Source organism: Cricetulus griseus, chromosome 2, assembly GCF_003668045.3.
Source record: "Cricetulus griseus strain 17A/GY chromosome 2, alternate assembly CriGri-PICRH-1.0, whole genome shotgun sequence".
In the NCBI taxonomy this organism is placed as follows: domain Eukaryota; kingdom Metazoa; phylum Chordata; class Mammalia; order Rodentia; family Cricetidae; genus Cricetulus; species Cricetulus griseus.
The window spans coordinates 24447641-24468166 of NC_048595.1; the positions used below are offsets into that span (position 1 = coordinate 24447641).

The 20526-nt window shown below is 47.1% G+C and overlaps 1 protein-coding gene across 1 annotated transcript in view; it reads right to left on the reverse strand.

Moving 5' to 3' along the window:
- Positions 1–14189: 14189 nt before the first annotated feature.
- The window catches only part of Csmd2 (CUB and Sushi multiple domains 2), a 552860-nt gene continuing 546523 nt past the window's right edge, over positions 14190–20526 (reverse strand). Inside the window, exons 66-70 of the mRNA XM_035438911.1 lie at positions 20188–20349; positions 18317–18429; positions 16499–16586; positions 15007–15145; positions 14190–14349 (exon numbers count right to left, since the gene is read on the reverse strand). Coding sequence (XP_035294802.1) covers positions 14190–14349; positions 15007–15145; positions 16499–16586; positions 18317–18429; positions 20188–20349 — 662 coding nt within the window. The remainder of the gene's footprint in view (positions 14350–15006; positions 15146–16498; positions 16587–18316; positions 18430–20187; positions 20350–20526) is intronic.

Here is a 20526-nt window from a genome sequence, read left to right on the forward strand (position 1 = left end):
CCCTTGACCATCAAGGCAGAGTCAAAGGGTTTTGAGGCTTCTCAAGATCAAATTCTTTGTGAGGGCCATTATGCTGATGTAGATACTCAAGCTACATACTATGAACACATCTTGTCCCTATGCTGTCAAGCAGCCTTGAATGCTTGGGACAAGATTCAAGAACTAGGGAAAAGAATTGAGTCATAAACCAAGATTATACAAGGCACAAGAGAACCCTTTAGTGACTTTTTGCAAGATTAACTAAAGCTGTACAAATAGGGGTAACAGATTCAGAAACTAGATGAGTACTCATTAAATCTCTGGCTTTTAAAAATGCTGATTTAGAATGCAAAAAAAAAGGGACTTGGGCCCTTAAAGATCAGATCAGCACCAGTGGATGAATGGGTCCTGCACACAGCCAGTATTGAGTCTTTGGACTATAATACTGAGGCTTGGATAGGAGAAATGATCTTTAAAGTATGAAGAGACATCAAAATACCAAATGTTTTAATTGTGGTAGAATAGGCCATCTAAGAAGAAATTACAGACAGGGCATTCCTAGAAATAATGTTTCTACTGGAAATGACCCGAATAGAAAGCCCCAACCTTCTGGATTATGTAGAAGATGCAGCAAAGACCGACGTTAGACCAATGAATGTAGATCAACAAGAGACAAACAAGGCAATACATTACCATTGGGAAACTCCTTGAGAGGCCTCTTGCAGGCCCCCATGTCAAACATGGTCCAGTCATTCCCAGTCACGGTGGAGGACAATCCTTCCCAGAACAATTAGAAAATCTAGTGCCTATTGTAAAAAATCATACTTCTATGGATGATAGAATAGCTTTGAAGGATAAATCAAAAATTCAAGGAGAAAACAACAACAAAAAAAGGGTGCTGGGAGGTAGGGCAGGTGGGTAGGTGGACTGGCTATGTCTGTGTAGGGGCAATTTTTCCCATATTGAGCCATTAGTGTTCTGGCCACATTGAGCATCAAAATATAACGGATTATTGTAATAAAGTCCATGGGAGCCCAGAATAAAGGTAAGTTGGGTATTTATTGGGGTAGTCATTCACACATGACAAATAAAATAGAGACCCGCCTTGGTCTTCTGTCCAGAAGCTTCAATCCTATCTCGACCACCACCCAAGAGAGCAAGAGCTTGCTCCATGTCCACATGTAACGCCCGAGACCCCGTTCAGAAGAGGCCAGTACCTCAAAGACTTGGCTGAATCAGTTACCACAACATGCTGTAGTAACTGAAATTAGAATTGGTTGAATCTTAGCCTGAAAGAGACTCTGGGACAGAAGACCTTAACTCTAAAACTACAAGGCCTTTGGTTTGTATTGTTACCTGGTTTATTTTATTTTATTATTCTGGCTTTGTTTTGCTTTCTCCTTTACTATTTTCTTCCTTTTCTATGCTAGACAAACTCTTAATTTTAGGGTGAGGTGGCCTAGTGAGTAAATTAAACAATAACCAAAAAGAAGGGGGAGGAGAAACTGGATTTGGATTCTAGTAGGTTTTTCTGTGCCCCTCCACAGTAACTTTCTCTGCCGATGTAGTAAGCCAGATCAAACTGGATTGAAAAGCCATAACAATGGGTTTAGAGGCCAGAGAAGTTGCATTCCCCCACTCCAACTAAAGCAGGAAGATTTTATAGGTTGTAGGCGAGGGGTAATAATGTGTCTGCCACAAGCTAGGTTTGTGCCCAACTGTGGCCAAGAGACTCTCTGAGCTGGTAGGGTTTGGAGGGAGGTGCTTTCCAGATTGTACAGGGGTGAGCTGGAGTCTCCAACCTAACAGATTTTTCCAGTGTCTTCTTTGATACACAAAATGGTATAAATGGAAGGGGACAATCAGAACACAGTGCTGCCTTCAGGAAGGTGGAGCCCAGATCTTTAGGCCCTTTTTGGACTGGTGGTGGGGAGAAAGTGGGTAACTCAATCTCATATTCCCTCTGGGTTTTCAGACATGCTTACTAGCGTAGTCTTCAAGGTTCACTCAGCTTGCTTTTTTATATAACCCAGACCCACATGCCTAGGGATGGTGGTGCCCACAGTGGGGTGGGGCCTCTTAATTAATCATTATTCAAGAAGATGCCCCACAGACATGCTCACAGGACAATCTGATGGGGGCAATTCTTCAATTGAGGTTTCCCCTTAGACGACTCAGCTTGTGCCAAGATGACAAAAATTAACCAGCATGGTTACCTACAGGAGACCCCAACCAGTTTTGGCCTGTTGGCCTTCCCTCAATAGGGGAGGGTCAATAGACCTTCACCTGAAACTAACTATGCACTCCTCCTAAGTGTCCTCTACCCACTGATGGGGGAGCTTTTGGGAGGCTGTCATCCATGCTGCTACTGGTGGGACTTTTTAGTGATACAGCTGCTTTTGATTTTAAGAAACAGGCCTGGAAGTGGAGAGATGACTGGTTAAGGGTCTCCTCAGAACCACATTAGGCAGGCAGCCAACAACTGCCTGTAACTCTAGTTCCAGGGAATCTGAAGCCTCTGGCTGCTACAGGCACCTGCTCTCAGTGCACAGCCCCCCCCCCCAGGCACATAATTACAAAACAAATCTTTAAAAAGATAAGGACCAAGAAAATGGCCACATAAGCCAAAGTATTTTGTCTGGCAAGGCAAAAACTTTTGACTGTTTTAGGAAGGGTGTGTAGCCTTTCTGATCAATTGATCATGTCCACCAGTTCCTGCTGGGGCTTTATTTTTATCTCAAAATATTTTATCTCCCTCTGAGTGGGCAGAGCCCAGCCTCTCAGTCTCACACCATTGGCTGACCTAGAGTGTCACAGGGAGAAAAGCAACTTGAGCATGACTTCAAGGGCTGGCCACGGAAGAATTTGGACTTCTGCCAAGTGGCTTCTTCATATTTTCTGAAAATGGAATTTTGTCTTATTTAGGTCTTTGATAGAATAGACAGAACATTTCTTTTACATTTTTCCCATTTTCCCTTCCTTAAGAAAAACTGAATTAATGGTCTGACTCTTGTTTCAGAGTAGTCATCAGTAACACACTATTTTGATATGATTTAGGGGTTTTGCCAGCGGTAGATGTTTTCGTTAGTCTTTGGACCAATCCTCGAATGCACGAGTCCTCTTTCCCTTGTCCAGCGCTGTGTGTGCTTCTGCAGGGCCTGCTCCACAGTCCCCTCATGCACCTCTCCTTGATGTTCATAAAGATTCATCTGCAGACGAGTGAGAAAAGTGTCAGCATAGCTTCATCTCCCAGGCTGTCCTCATGTGACCGATCTTATTGATCGTATCTCCTACTGTCCTGGACTGCTGTTTCTGCCTGGAGGTGGCTTCCTCAGGTGTCTATTGCCCTCCATAAACCCAGCCTTTTTGATGACTCAATCCCTAATAAGCATCCCCACTTCATTTAACCTGGTGTCCCCTTGTTGCTGTGATAAAAATGTCCCAACAAAACAAGTTAAGGGGCGGAGGGCTTGTATTAGTGTGCTTCTCAGTCATAAAACACAGACCAAAACCAACAGGAGAGGAAACGGCTTACTTGGTTTACACTTTCACTTCACAGTCCAGCACTGAGGGCAGGGATGGATGCAGAGACCATCAGAGAGGAACTGCTGCTTACCAGCTGCCTCCCACTGACTCAGCTGCCTTTCTTACCCAGCCCAGGCCCCCCTCTCCAGGAGTGGCACCATTCACAGTAGCCTGGGTCTTTCTACATTAGTTAGCAATTAAGTGAATGTGCCCACAAGTCAATCCAACGGAGGCAATCCTTGGTTGAGGCTCCCTCTTCCCAGTTGTGTCAGTTGAGAACTGAAGCTAAACCTGAGGGTTTCTCTTGACTCACAGTTTGAAGGTACAGCCATCCATCATGTCAGGGATGTTACAGAAGTGACAGCCTGTGACGTACAGCCATGAGGCAGAGCATGATGAGTGCTTGTGCTCACCTCATCTTCTTTTTAAACAATCTAGTATCCCTTTCTAGAGAATGGTGCTACCCACAGTGAGCGAATCTTCCCACCTCTCAACCTAATCAAGACAGTCCCCCACAAGTGTGACCAGAGGCTCATCTCCCACGTAATTCTAGATCTCAGCAAGTTGACAGTTGAGGTTAACCATCATAGCTGGTCTTTTGGAGACAGATTTCTGAAAGATCTGCCTCCCTGGAAGCTGTTTCAAATGGCGGCTGCTCAGTGGCTCAGAGCCAAACTGCCTCTAGCTGGGGACACAGATGTGCCGTTCTCACTCCAGTGCTCCTCCCTGTTACTTCTTTTCTTCCCTGTCCATTGGACCTGTCATGCAGAGTTCTTACCTGCAAAGGACCTATGTGTAAGACTAAGTTCAGCCTCAGTGAGGTGCTGTTATTGCTCCACTTTACAAAGGGTCCAGAGAAGCCCAGGTCAGTAACTTGCTTTAAGTAACAGCCAACTGCTATACGGGAAAGCCTAGAACACAAGTTGGATGCAGTATTTTGACTCCAGAGCTACTCTTAACCAGAATTCCACCTCAATGTCCCTTGGTAGACCTTGCTCTTTGTAACCCCCCAGTATCCCTTCCCTGTTTGTGTTGGTTTTCACCTGCTGAGCATTCTCCTGCAGCCTACCAGAACTTCTTCCCCTGGTTGGGGTCCTCCCCTGCATCCAAGTCTTGTTGTCACCCCGGATGACTCAGACACCCCCCAGGAGGTCAGGTGGGATTGCCATCTTTGACAACACAGCTGCTCACTCACAGCCTGCATCTCAAACCCTCTGCCTTCAACATCTATAATTAGTGTAATCTGGTCTCATGCTTCAGATTTTCTCAGCTGGGTGTTTGGCATCCTCACCGGGTCTCAGCATGTCTGTGTGGATTTAAGCCTGCTTTCTAATTCTCCATTCTTCTTTGTTTCATCCAGTAAAGAATATCATCCAGCCAGACATCTCAGCCAGACATCTGGCAGTCACCTTTGAGTCTCCTCTCCCAGTGTCTCTACATTCAGTCAGTCTCTGTGTGTGATGAGTTCAACCTCCCCATGGTATCTCCACTCTGTCCATTCTCACCACTGCTGCCCCCACCCTAGCTATGTTTTCCCATCCCTAGCCAAAGCCAGTTGCCACCCACCCCATACCCAGTTGCCACCCTCACCCGTACCCTGTTGCCTTTGTAAGGGAAAAGGGCCAACTAAAGAAACACACCCTGAGCAGAGCCAAAGAAACACACTTTGGCCCTGCAACCAGAAGCAAAGAAATGCAACCTGACCCTGAAACCAGTGCCAAAGAAACACACTTTGTCCCTGGAATCAGAGTCAGTGAAAGAAATACACCCTGGCCCTGAAACTAGAGCCAAAAGACTATAAAGGACCAATGAAAGAAACACACTTTGACCCTGAAACCAGAGCCAAGTGTGACTCCAAGCCTGTGTAGAAAGCTAGCCAATCGCTGAACATGAGATCTAACCAATTTGAGTTCAGGGATTGAAATCTGACCAATCCCCACACTGGAAATCTCTCTGGAGAAACTCCACCCCCTAAGAAGCCCTATATAAACCCCATGTCTGTTCAGCTTGTGTCTGTTTGGGCCAGTCTGCTGGATTCTTCCCTCCCAATAAATCTCTTGAATGAGGTTTGGGTGAGACATTCTTCCACCAGAGCAGAGACAACCCTGGGCAGAGCGGAGCAGGGCTGTAACACTTTCCCCTTGGAAAACTTTCTCCTGGCAAATGAAGTTGTTACACTCACTCTCTGGGGACTGGATCCAAAATGGAACAACTTTGCCAGGTTTCTCCTGCAGGAGTAGAGCTGATACACTGGGGAAGCCTTTCCCTTAAGCAGGGCTGTAAACTGCTATGCTTTCTGTGACCTGTGGTATTCCTTGGCTCCCAAGTGCCAGAATACCTGTCCATCTGAGCTGTAACACTCAGTATTCCTTGGCTCCCGAGTGCCAGAATCCACCCTTGTCCATTCCATCTGAGCCATCGAAATGCTTACCGCCTTCCCCACCCATACCCAGGCGCTGAACTGATACATTTGCTGCTACTATGGGTTCTCTTCAATTCATGCTCCAAAAGCTGCCTTCTACATTCTCTGACATTGTGAAGCAAGGCACCACCACTGCCTTCCTGTCTCAGATGTGTGATTTTGCCCTTGCCCTCTGTCACATACTCTTCTCCCTGCCTCATCATGCTCCATCTGTGTTGGTCTCTTTCAGCTCCTCCAGCTGTCTGCATCCTTGCCAGGCTTTGCATGTGTCATTCCCGTTACTGGAATCTTCCTTCCTGTAGAGCGGCTGGCTGTTATCTAAAGTAAGTTTTTAACCTGGGCTTCTCTGGACCCTTTGTAAGGGTTACTTCTTAGTGCCTGTGCTGGGTCAGCTTGGTCTTTCTGAGAACACAGTGGTTTTGTTTAGGGAATGTGCTCCACTCACAAAGCCAGTGCCACACACGATATAACAGAGGGACAAAGCTGGAGGTACTAGCTAGGCTGATGTCAATCAAAGATGGCATCTGGCTGTCCTAAGCCTGTGCACTGTCTCCTCAAGTTAGTGTGAGTTGTATTATCTCTTCTTTGTTGCAGAGAGAAGCACATGTCAGGACTTTCCTCCCTCTCCTTCGCTCGGTCTCTAGCTCAGGCATCATAATTCAACTCTTGCTACCAGCAGAACAAAACCTCACAATTCTTCTGGAACAGTCTATCATGCAAGGGTCCAAACACTGCAAGCTCTCCATTGCCAGTACTCATGCTATTGACCGTGGCTGGAGGAAATAGAAGCACAATCAGAAAAATTGTCATCAAAATAAATTCATAGCAATTAGGTCCCAAACAACACCCAGCACTCACCCTCTGAGGTTGTTATGACAATAATATGATAGCAAAACATTTTATAATGGAAACATTCAATAAAAGGGGTCTGGATACAAATCACAGAGCAGGCAGGCATGGAAAATAAGCAGCCACTTAAAATGTGGAAATTAGATGCATTAACGTGACTGAATGTAAAAGCAACCAGATAAGTAAATGGTTATCAAATAAATAGCCCACAATACATAGTTAGCTGAGAAGTGTCCCGTAATGTGCATACGGCATGATCACATGCTGGATTTATAACGCAGATTATCTGTGATTATCTCAGAGTTACAGATAGTCATTCGTTTGAGATTTTTTAAAAGTGTAATGGTCAAAATTAATCTTCTCTAAAGTGAAGTTACTTCTTTCTTTATAAAAGGAAAGCAAGCGCTAGAGGTGCCCAGGGCCCTTCTCAGGCTTCTGAATTTCACAGCCTCCCTTTCTATTCGTGCAGTGCCCTCCAGCTGAAGGGCACTGACTGGGCACTGTGTGAGAACTGATCTGGGATATTATTTACAATTTTTTTTATCTTACTAGGCTCACTTGTTACGCTTGTGTTTAATCTTGGGGATTGGTTTACTGCTTCACGTTTGTGGGGACTTTTCCTTCCTTCCACCCCCAGAATGATTCGTATGGGGAATGGGCTCCATAGTCTTTGGAGGAATTCCACTCTAAATAGTTTAACCCTGATGCGTACATGTAAAAGCCCTCTAATCATGAGGGGAAGGCAAGTTAAACCACAGTGAGGTTTCTCGTTTCAGACCTGTTAGTAGGACAACTCCCATAGAGAAAATGGGAGAGAATGGTTAGGGCGTGGAGAAATGAGAGACCTGCACACAGTTGGCAGGAATGGAAATGGGTGTGGCCATTATGGAAATCAGTATGGAGGCTCCTCAAAAAATTAAAAGTACGGCTACCATAAGACCTGGCTACCCCACTACGGGCTGTTACTTCCAAAGGAAAGAAAATCAAAGTGTCAAGGAAACACCTACATCAACATGATTATCACAGAATTATTCAAAATAGCCAGCAGTCAAAAACACAGTGTTTTCAAAAGTAGCTCAGGCAGCCGGGTGGTGGTGGCACACACCTTTAATCCGCAGGTGAAGGGCTAAAGACAGTGTGGTACATAAACAAAACGGAATATTACTCAGCCTCCAAAAGAATAGGATGATCTTACCATTCCTGATAAGTGAAATCAGATAGAGGCAAAAAGGCAATCGCTGCATGATCTCACTTGTGTGTGGACTTTAAAAGTTGGGGAGGGGTTCACAGAGTGATGCTCTCCAGAGGCTGAGACAAGCTGGGGACAAGCTGTCGTTAGATGGAGGGGGCATTTCAGAGGACCTCACTTAAAACAGGTTCTTGGTGTGCTAACGAGGTTTTGTGTTCTCACCACAGCTAAGCATATGAGGTTAAGCACGTGCCTGGCTCAGTAGCCACTCTGCAATGAGTATATGTTTCTCTGGAAATAAATGCAGGAGTTATCCACTCACTAAAAATAAATAAAAAATAATTGCTGGAAAAAATCAGAATTCCAGTGCACACATCCAAATTAAATACCCTCACAGTGTGTTTTAAAAAATAGCACAGGCAGCCGGGGTGGGGGTGGGGGTGGCGGCACACACCTTTAATCCTAGCACTTGGGAGGCAGAGGCAAGTGCATTTCTGTGAGTTTGAGGATAGCCAGGTTTACAGAGTGAGTTCCATGACAAGCCAGGACTGTTTCACAGAGGAACCCAACCTTGAAAAACAAAGCAAACAAACAAGCAAAAAAACAAAACAAAACAAAACAAAACAAACAAACAAAAGAGCAGATATGATCTCTTCACCCAGCTCTTCATTTTGGGTCCGAACAGTTAAATGTGAGGGTGGTGATGATGCTGAACTCACAGTCTTTGCCTTTGTGTGATTCCTGTGCCCAGCTTCTCCTGAGGAATCGGCCATTTCCCCAAGGACAACGTTCCTTTGAGTGGATGGAATCAAGAAACCAGGAGTGTGTGTGTGTGGGGGGGCAGTTCGATGGCTCAGAGGTAAAGGTGCCTGTTTCCAAACTTAATGACCGGACTCTGTCCCCAGGACTGATGTGGTAGAAGGAGGGAACTGAGCCCAGCAAGTTGTCCTCTGACCTCCACGTGTGCACCGTGAAAACGAATAGACAAACTAGTGCCAAGAGATGGAAGTCAGCTGTGCCCATTGCTACTGGGACATATCACTTCTGGAACCATAGCTATATCTACATGTCTATATATAATTTTAAAATCACATATTTAAAAAATGTAATATATTTTTAATTATTTGAAAATTTTATATAATGCATTTTGATCGTATTCACCCCTCCTCCTTTCACCAAGTCCTTCGAGATCTATTCCCTCACCTCCTCAATCCCTTAATTTTATGTCCTCTGTAAAAAAAAAAATTATAACCAACCGAGTCCAATTTGTGCTGCCCATATATTCCTGTGTGTGTGTCTGTCCATTTGTGCCTGTTGACCTCCCAAAGACCACATCCTTAAACGCTCCCCCCCCCCCCCCAGAGCCCATCAACACTTCTCAGTTGGGGAAGTTTGCTCTCTGTTGCTATGATAAATACCATGGGCAAAAAATAAAGGGTTTGTTCTGCTTATACTCCCAGGTCACAGTCCACCACTGGAGGAAGTCAGGGAGAGTACTTAAGGCAGAAACCCAGGGTCAGGAACTGAAGCAGAGGCCACCTTGCTGTAGGAGTGCTGGGATCACAGAAGCATACTGAATCTGGGTTTTCCACATGGATTCCAGGGTCAGACTCAGGGGTCAGGCTTGAGCAGCAAGTGCGTTTATTTGTGGCACATCTTCCTGACCCCTGATGTTTTACTCTTATGGAAACTAGGAAGGTTTGTGGATGCCCTGCCCTGTCTTTGATCAAAGCAGCATACAGACCTAGCCATAAGGGGGTGATTCTGGTGGAGGGAGGGAGTACAGTGGCTTTGGTTGCTTATGATTCCTTAAGTTCAGAGGCACTGTATTGGTTATTCTTCTTCTTTTCTCCGACAAGTACCCTACAGAGGCAACTTCAGGGGGAAAGGGTTCTTTTGGCTTACAGTTCGAAGGGGTACAAATCCTAGTGGTGGAGAAAGCAGGAGCTGAGGGGGCTGATGTGTGCAGTCCGAAAACAGCGGGGGCTTCTAGTCAACTCCAAGGCCAGTCCCACCCACTGAATTCCTCCTCCCAGCAAGGCACATCTTCTGTTTCCAAAGGCTCACAGCCTTCTGGAACGGTGCCACCAGCCAAGGACCAGGTGTTCAAACACACGAGCCAATGTAGGCATGCTCTGTTTCAGACCAAGGCATGTACTCTCTTCCCTAGGCGCAGAGGTGGTGTGCCTTGCCTCTCTGGCACTGTAGCTTGGCTTGCCCCTCTTTCTGTGCCCTGAGATTCACATAAATCTTATGCCGTCCCGGTGTTTGGGGTCAGCGAGAAATCACCTGCTGTTTTTCCCTGATAAACTGGTATAAATTTCTGTTGTGAGCCATCTCCTTGGCAACAGGGTCTTGTTTCATCCAGTGCAGTTCCTGACAGTGAACCTGGCCAAGCAGAGGGAGGCTCAGCTGCAGGGATGAGCCTGCCCAGCTGGCTCCCAGGGGCTAGAAGGTAAATACCAGGTGTTATGTCCCAGAAAAAATGCCTTCACTGAAACTGGGAAAGTTGGTTTAAAGTTGGGTTGCTAAAGAGGGAAAGTTGGAACGAAAGTACAGAACTCACGTGAAGCATGATGGGAGGCAGGCAGCTGAAGGTAACCCGGGCACACTTTTCACACAAAATGACGTCTTAATTCCCGCCAGGCTCGCTGTTCCTTTAGAGACCATCCCACCTGGAAGACCCCTGCTGTTGGCCTTTCTCTACTATAGACATTCTGCCTTCTCACCTGTGTCCTGGAATCCCAACTCCATCTCCCCATCACCAAGAAACACCTGCCCCAAGCCATGAAAGAGGTCATGAAAATGAAAGAAAACCAATGCAAAAATTTATATTTTATTTGAGTTCAAAAAATTTAAAATTGCTTTCAAATTCCGGAAAGTACCATAATGCAGAACCCCAGGGGGAAGCCTCATATACAGAGACAGATAAATTAAGTGCACACACTGCAGACAAGCCGAGAAGGGGGGTAGATTACATATTTACAGCACATGGTGCGTTCTGAAAACCATATTTATACATTTTATTACATTTACAAAAAAGGCTTCCGCTACCATTTACCTACAATAATGAAAAAAAAATGTACACCTTTTTTTCTGTCTTTTTGGTACTGTACAAACTTTGTATAATAAAAATATATCTCTGTACAAAAGATTTTTTTTTGTTTTTGTTTTACTTTTTTTTTCCCTCGTGGGATGGAGGTGGTAGGAAGAGGGTACAGATGGTGGATGAAAGGTTTAATTTGCCTTGTTCCCCTTCTGAGCCTCTGGGATTGAAGAGAAAATGCCCAAGGCCAGAGAGGGCAACACACAGCAGGTGCTAGGTGCCCCCCAGCCTGTGCTCCTTGAGTGTCTCCTGGGATCTTCCAAGGACACACAGGGGAGGAATGGGGCAGGGCTGGGGAGCGCACTGGGTCAGCTGTGAGGAAGGGGGAAGGAGCCCGAGAGACCCCTGCATTTGTTACCAGGGGCAGAAAAGAATGAGCATGAGCGAATTTGTCTGGACTGGTCCTCTCCCACCTGGTGCAGGGATGCTGAATCCCACGGTGTGTGTGGGCAGGAGTGAGCCTACCCTTACAGTCTTCAATGCATCTGCTGGAAATTGACACCCCTGACTTTAGTTCATTGTCATTCAGCTCTTCTAATTGTTCCAACTCTGGAGGGGGCGTTGAGAACTTTGTGGCGCTGTCCGTCCACCCCACACGTTCTGTTTGTTATGTCAAAATGCCCTACAAATATCTGAGGCTGGCATCCCCATGAAAGCAGGGGTGTGTGCTCATGGGGACCTTTCCGAGGATGAGAAAGTGACTCTTAAGTGTCATTATGTTGATTTCTAAACTCAGGAGCTTCCAGACCACACTCATTTGGAATTCATTAATGACCTAAACACAGTGACATTGTCTAAATCAGGGGTTCTCAACCTTCCTAATGCTGTGACCCTTTTTAATACAGTTCTTCACATTGTGGTGATCCTCAATCATAAAATTATTTTCATTGTCACTTCATAACTGTAATTTTTGCTACTGTTATGAATCATAATGTAAATATCTGATATGCAGGATGGTCTTAGGTGACCCCTGTGACAGGGTCATTCAGCCCCCAAATGGGTCTCGATCCACGCAGTGAGAACCGCTGGTCTAAATGAATCGGAGCCACCTGCAAGGAGCTGGAGAGAGGGTGACTTTCACTCAGTTCTTTTAACTAAGGAGCTGCCAGTTCCTCGGCTATGGTTGTGGGCTGTTGGAAGCCAAAAGGCGAGCACCAATTCAGGAGGCTGGGGTACTGGGTCCTTAACCTGGTGCTGCCCAGGCACAGACAGCAGAGCCTAGATTAGACACAAGCATCATCTTGTGGAGATTCCCCTACCTTCCTGTCTTTGGTGCCCATTGTAGCCCTGGGTTGTTTTGGCAGCAGGTGCAGTAGATTTCATGGTCAGAGATTCATGTTTGTCTCTGCTGTACTCATAGGCTGTGGCTCATGCCTCCATCTTCCCTGACCTCTGAATGAGAGTAGCGAGTCCTGCTTTGGTGGTGTTTTAAGAACTAGAAATACCACATAAAGAGTCAGGCACAGAGAATAAATCAGTAAGCAGTGGCCGCCACCTTGTGGGAGCCAGGGTTGCCTCGCTCCAGTCCTTTCCAGCGCTGAGGGGTCCACAGGGTCTTTTCTCTTCTCTTGGTCAGCTGACAGCCAATGTTACCCTGGGCTTCTGGGCCAGATTCCTGTCCTGTCCCCAAGCCCGCCACTGCTTTACCCTTCTTTTCCAAAGTGCCCTGGACCCAAATGACTTTTTAATTCACTGGGCTTAGAACTCAATGCCATTATGGCTGAAGAAAGTTAAATTGATTACCAAACTATATCTGAAGGCTCTGTCACCTTTTCTTCCAGGCAATCCTTGCTGTCATTGTGCAAATGGGACCACCCCTGCAGATAGGTGGCTTCTGCATGCTACCTCCCATGAGATGTCCTACTTATCCATTCTCCGTGTCCCCACACATGGGATAAGGACATGTTGGTTGGAGAGGTAATGCTGCCTCCCTCTTCATTTCTTCTGTGTTTGTGGGCAACAGTGTCCAGGGCATCTTACACACACACACACACACACACACACACACACACACACACACACTCTTCCCCTTTTAAGCCTCCGTGGTCTCTTCCATAGGACAGTGAAGGAGAGACTGTGTGTGTGTGCTCAGGGGCACACCCATAATTCACTCTATTTTAATCCATGGACTGCCTTCCTCCATCTGCAGCCCCTCTTCCTTTACTGCCCCAAGCCAGGGCACAGTGGAGTCCTCTCCAGGGTGGCGAGCACAGATGGTGGCAGGGCGAGCAAGGGCCCGAGTCCCAGCAGTGGCAGACGGAGGCAGAGGGACAGACGAAGATGGGCACTGGGCACTGTGCTCAGGGGAGCTCCTTCCTGCCCCCTGGGGAGCTGGGAACCAACAGACCACAGCAGGTTGGAAGAGGAAAGGAAGGGGTGGGTGAGGGGGGAACAGAAGTGGGTGGGACAGAGAGGCAAAGCCAAGCAGGAAGAAAGAACGGAAGGGCATCAGTTGGTTCCATCTTCTACTTTTGGTTTTTAGTCTTCTCAAACTGGGATGGGAACATGTAGGAAGTGCATGATGGTGAAGCATTTACTCCGCCCCCCCACCCTGTGTTTGTGTGTGTGTGTGTGTGTGTGTGTGTGTGTGTGTAGGTGCTGTGCCTGCATGCTTGCATGGGCATGGGCACACATTGTTCGGTGCTCATGCATGTGTGTGGAAGTCAGATGTTGACTTTGGTATCAGCCAGCTTGCTCCAGACATCCTCTGTCTCTACCTCCCAAACAAGGGGATTACAGGCAGTTGCCGCATCCACCTTCACTAAGGCCCTGAGTCCCTGTCTTCAACTTGTATGGTAAGAGCTTTCATCTGAGCTATCTCCATACACCCTTGGGGGTCAACTTGCCAACTGGGGTTAGATTCTGACCCACTCTCCTTAGCTGTGTGATCTTGTTCAGGTTCATTCAAGTTCACATGCTTAACTTCAATTTCCTCACAGGCACAGTGGCCAGCTCTTTGTGCCTGTCATGTGGGGGTGTCCATGTATGCAGCAGCGGTGCATATACAGGTCCCCGTGTCCCCTGCAACCAGTCCGTCTCCCACCCTCCAGCCCCCAATCTCACCGGCTGCTGGCGGCGGGGCTCTCGGTGGCGGTGGCAATAGCAGCCAGGCCTGGGGGCTATACTGCAGTACACACTGTGCTGACTGTGAACTCTGCCTCGTTGCTCATGATGTCTGTGGGCTGGATGTTGCGGTCATACATGGGATTCTCAAATGTGGCCCGAACATTCGTGTTCTCATGGCCAGCATAACCGTTGAATGGAACTTTGGGTCTTCTCCTGGGAATGAGAGACAGGGACTCTGAACTAAAGGATCAGACACAGGGTCCAAGCAAGAGAGGAAAGGGTTTCTTTCTCCCTCTTAGAGAGATACATTCTTCTTAGTCAGGAGGTGCTGGCTGGAACAGGTGGGCTGGGTACTCAGTTGCAGTCCTCAGCCGCTGCCTTCAGGTTTACTAGAGATGGGTACACAGCTGCTCTCCCTGGCCTCTGCCTTCAGGGTACTAGAGATGGGTACACAGCTGCTCTCCCTGGCCTCTGCCTTCAGGGTACTAGAGATGGGTACACAGCTGCTCTCCCTGGCCTCTGCCTTCAGGGTACTAGAGATGGGTACACAGCTGTTTTCCCTGGCCTCTGCCTTCAGGGTACTAGAGATGGGTACACAGCTGCTCTCCCTGGCCTCTGCCTTCAGGGTACTAGAGATGGGTACACAGCTGCTCTCCCTGGCCTCTGCCTTCAGGGTGCTAGAGATGGGTACACAGATGCTCTCCCTGGCCTCTGCCTTCAGGGTGCTAGAGATGGGTACACAGCTGCTCTCCCTGGCCTCTGCCTTCAGGGTGCTAGAGATGGGTACACAGCTGCTCTCCCTGGCCTCTGCCTTCAGGGTACTAGAGATGGGTACACAGCTGCTCTCCCTGGCCTCTGCCTTCACAGTACCTGTGCTTGTAGAGATAGAGCACGAAGCCTGCGATGATGAGGGCGATGAAAGGCACCAGGATGGCAGCCGCTACGGAGCTGCTGTTGGAAGCAAAGTGGCGGCCAATGGACTCGGGATCTGACTCCAGCAGCCTGAGGTCTGCAAAGAGCCAAAGTGTAACACTCAAGTCACAGACTCACCTAGAGGTGATGCTCCCTGCCGGCCACTCTACCCCACAGCAGAGCATCAGGTACTGCCTCGTGCTCTAGATCAGCTGGCAGACACCCATGCCCAAACCTCAGCTGCCTGTCTCACACTCTCAGATAGCTAGCTCTCTGGAGGCCCCTGGGAATTTGCCTGTGCTGGTCACATTGTGTCCCAAGGACTGCACCTGGGGGCTGACTTCCCATCTCTCCCCCAGAGCCACAGGGAAGACAGTGGCAGATAACCCTGAAACCCTATCCATGAACACAACCTTCAAAGGATGCAGTTCTTTGGAAGTTTCTACACTTTTCCTGGCCATCAAATCATCAAAGTCCGATACCAGGTGAAAACTTTCATCAGATGAAGCCATCATACATACATACATACATACATACATACATACATACATACATACCACACACACACACACACACACACACACACACACACACACACACACACACACACACACTCACACACCCCAGAGTGAGGCTGGGTTGCCATGGCTGGAGTGAGCTGGGAGATCTGAAGTCTCACAGTTCATTCCATTGACTCCTCACTCCACCTAACTGAGGGGCTAGGGACCAACAAGGAATAGGGAGCTGACTGTGGAACTTGGTTTGCTGGGGTCTTCCCTGTGCTTATCTGAGGGCTCTGAGACCATCTCAGAAGCAGTGAGGGCTGCTGTATGTCGGAGCCCTTGAGGGCAAAGCCGAGGTGACTGGAGTAGAGGAAGGGATGCCATGAGTAGATTCGAGCAGACTGAGAGGTGAGAGCTGCTGGAGAAGGTGATGGATTGCCTGGCAGGCAGGGGCCCTGCACCCTATCCCACATGAGCGGAGTCTCCAGGTCAGGGCCCATTTCTGGAAGGAAGATGTTTCTTTGAATGCTCCCAAGCATGCAGAGTCCCAGTTAGGACAAACGGGAAGGTGCCTTAGTGCTCGGGTTTCTTGTCTGTGACATAAGGACAGTCCCGGCCTCTTGGGGAAACACTAAGGAAGAAATGACATTACAGGGAAGGACAGTGATGGCTCATGTAGGGGTGCTTTGGGGATTCCCTGGTCGGTGGGTTAGGGATGATGTCTGTGGTACCCAATCGCCAGTACAGCAGCCCGGGGCTGAGCCGCAGGTCGAGGGTCTGTATTTGGAGAGACGTCACAGCCTTTCTGAGTCTTAGAGTATTCAAGATCCAGATGAGTCAAAGAGACCCTTTCTCAGGTGGAGAAATCCACCAATTTCCTTCTTACCCCAGAACACAGTTCCTCCCCTGCCCCCTGAGGTCACATTCCCAGGACACATGCTAGTTACCAAGTCTTTGAAAGCCGAACTGCCCAAAGCCTTGGCCCTTGACGGAGCCTTGGTAGACGAAGGTGCCTCCAGAAGACTCTGAGGAGACCTGTGATAGCAGGAATGGGGAGGAAGAGAGGAAGGAGGGAGGGAGAGGAAGTGACAGAAGGGCGAGGAGAGGAGAGGAGAGGAAAGAGAGGAGAGGAGAGGGGAGAGAGAGAGAGAGAGAGAGAGAGAGAGAGAGAGAGAGAGAGAGGTAAGGCATGCTAGAATAATCTGGAGCTCCTGCCAGACCAGAGCATAGCTGACATGCTTGTCTCAGTTGGCAGAGCAGGGACACCTACCAGATATGAGGTAGAAAAATAATTTTTTTTTATTCTCTTTTTTCTGGATTTTTGAGGCAGGATCTCAAGTAGCCTAGTCAGGTCTCAAAGTTCTGTATAGTCAAAGATGGCCATGAACTCTTGTTCCTCCTGCCTCCGTCTCCCAAGTTTTGGGATTGGAGGCATGAGCCACTGTCCTTGTTTGTCCTTTGGCTTTTACTGTTTTATTCACACCATGCTTCGGTTCTCAGTTGTAGAATGGCATGTATGTCATACTGTGAGGTCTTGAGTGACACAGTGACACCCTCAACACCATCTTTAGTAGGCCTTGGGCACATGTGAGCTCTTACTACTGTGCTAAAAACTGACACGAATCATTGCAGAGCCAGCAGAGTTATGGGGAAATGAGCCCTGCAGAGGGAACACATTTTGGAGAGTTCTGGTAGTTCCAGAAAATGCTGTTTTTTTTTTTTTTTTTTTTTTTTTTTTTTTTTTTTTTGAGGTGACTGGGACATAACCTGTCTGCACCCCTCCGCACTTGGCTCTCATGATGTTCCAATATGACCCTTAATTTTCACCTTCCTCTGGCCTGCACTCATCACACTAGGTCCTGTCTTTGACCCTTATCTTTTTGTATGTGGCCATCCTTCTGGCGTGGCTGAGACACTTGTTCCTTCTCTCTCCTGGCACTGTTGAATCAAGTTTTCCTTCTCAGCCTTTGATCTGCTGCTAAGATTAGTACTGAACACCTTAGGGGCATACAGACATCCTAGGTACATCAGGGAACTATCTGCAGGTGCCAGCCCCTGGAGAAACCACTTGGTTCTCCTAGTGGGTTTACAAAGCAGAGTCTCTTTGCCACAGTGCTCCACCAGCTGGTCCTATCCCCCTCCCCTCCCCCATTACTCCAGCCCCTTAGACCTCTTGTTCTTTTCCCATTCTCTCTCTTCCTTTTAGGGATCAAAGACGGTGATGTGGGAGCTGGGATAGGTGAATTCCATGCTCAACCCTCCTCCCATTGTGAACTCAGAAGGTACCTGCCTAAGATTATCACTAGGGACTGGTTTCTACTTCATGAATGTTCTACAATGTATTTCCCACAAAGACATGTAAGAGAGTCCTGCCTCTCTCTTGTGGGTCCTGGCCTCTAAAGCTATGCTAAACAACCTCCAGTCCACATCTCAAATTTGATGAGTCATTGGGGATTCACCATCCAGCCCACATGACCTTTACTCTCATTCCCTGACCCCGTATTTTGTATCCTGTTCTATAAGCTCACCTATCCCTCTGAGACATAGTAACCCTCGACTCTGAGCCTTTGTGCCTCTTTTATCCTCCCTTTGCTCACTTCATTAGTTGACCAGGACTCTCTGACTGCCAATCCTGCTCCCAAGACTTTCCTCAGGTTTCCATTTGATCCCAGTAGTTTCCACACCCTGTCGTCCTTTCTCTGCCAGCAATCTATGGGATGGGGGTAAGGTACAAGGCCTGGTGAAGACCTATTTGCCGAACTTACGTGGCCGTCTAATGCCCAGTGGTCGTCTTTGAACTTATTCATAAAGCTCTCCACAGGCCCAGTGACTTGGTAGACCTGAAGCAGGAGGCGGAAATCTTCCTTCTTATAATTTCCTGGAGAAAGAACGTGGGTTATATTTGAAACTCCGAGAGATCTCAAAACCCACCTCTGTGGGTGCCGAAGGCATGAGTGAGGCTTCCATGAGGACGCTGGGGAAATGTCTCCTGCACATCTGTCTGTGCATAAGCCCAGATCATGTGTTTGTATGTGGTTGAGCATGGGTGTGTGCAAGATTATGAAGATATATCTTGATAACTGAACTACTAGGTGAAGACAGTGATTCTATTTTTGCATGTGTGAACAAATGTATGATTTTTGTGGGACCAGTGAGATGGCCTAGAGGGGGAAGGGAACCAGCCCCCAAGCGTCATGACCCGAGTTCCATCCCTATGATCCATATGGTGGACGGAGAGAACCTGTTCCTGAAAGTTGCTCTCTGATGTTCACACACATGTGGTATGTGCAAACACACATACACAACTAACTAAATAAACAGAATTTTAAAAGTTTAAAAAAGGAATATGATTTTGTGTATTTTGATCTGATCATGGATGCATAGGTATGTTTACAAGTTTACAAGTCCATGGGCACAGGACAGCCACACACATGTGAGAGTATGTGTCTGTATGTTAGAGCCAACGAGTGACTAGGATTGTGTGCCTGTGTGTGTGGCATGGTTATGAATGTACTGTGTGCATGCTAATTAATTAATTAATTTATCATCTATTCAAGAAACACTTGTTTTCTGATTACACAAAAGTTGAAACCTGAACAAACTTTAAAAAGTGCAGAGATTCTTGGAGATAAAAAGACACTTCTGGTCTTGATAATTACCATGGTGTCCTCAAATAAAGAACTTGAAAGAAACAGCTGCTGTGAATGCTCTGTTGGGATATATTTTCTTTCCTATGAATACAATTTTTTTAACTTTAAAACTTGGAGTTGCAAATGTATTCTGATGGGGTATATTCACTTCCTAACTGGCATCTGTTTTCAACTTTCATTTGCTATTATTAAAGTGTGTGTGTGTGTGTGTGTGTGTGTGTGTGTGTGTGTGTGTGCAGGTGCCTGTGAAGGCCAGAAAGAGCTGCCTTCATGTGATGGGGAACCAAATGTAGGTCCTCTTAAATATCAGCTCTTAACTACCAAGCCATCTCCCCGGCTCCCAAATTGGTATATTTTATCCTGTAGATGTGATATAATGAAGCCACTTACATTTCATCCCAGGGAAATGCTCTGTTTCTAGCTTTCTGTAATATCAATATACTTCTAAAGTGAACATTGTTTATAATATTTCAAATTTTAAACTTTATCCATTTCAATTTTGTTTGGCAAGAATAATTAATGAATACAATACTTTTCAAGGATCTTGTTAGGAACTGCCTGGCCTTTGGAACCCTTGGTCTATTGTCTGCTCTGTAACTGTTGAGCTGGGTTATCATTTAGGGTTATATCTTGATGGAGTTGATGGGAAATCACATTTTCTGTTTGCTTTTCTTATCTGATTATGATTGAAAGTATTTTTTTCTTTAGTTTATTGACTGTACTTGGCTGCTGGGGTGTCTCTGCTTCTCCGTTTGGCTAACTCTTCAGGCTATTTCTCTTTTCTTTGAGAGAGTTCTTCATAGGTTTAGTTGGCTGTGGTTGTCATTAGTCTGGGGACAGAAGGAATAGCTACCCACTCTTTTTGACCATCAGGCCAGTCCAAGTCCCACCCGACCCTATGACGTAGTGACATAGATTCATCTCCCTGAGCTGTGCACCCATCACCCCTGCACCTGCCCTGCTTTCGCAGACAGCTGCTTCCTTACCTGCCAAGTGCAGCTCCACCCCACTGTGGTCAATCATGGTGGCGTTGACCTTGCTGTTGGCTGCCTGGAAGCCAGTCACTCTAAGCATGGCTGGGTGTTTCTTCCCTTGGTACTCATAGGCTCCTTTCCACAAGGAATTCTTGGCAAAAACATCCCCTGGAACTGAAGGGATCGGGGAACATGTGAGTTAGACTTTGACTGTTTCCAGGACAGCCAGGATCACCTGATGACTGATCCTAGCTCATACATGGAGCTCTTCTTTCCCGAGTGTCTGAAGTGAGGGTGATGGTGGGGTGCTCTGGTGACCGTGTGATCCTCTTGTGTTTTAGAGAGGACAGG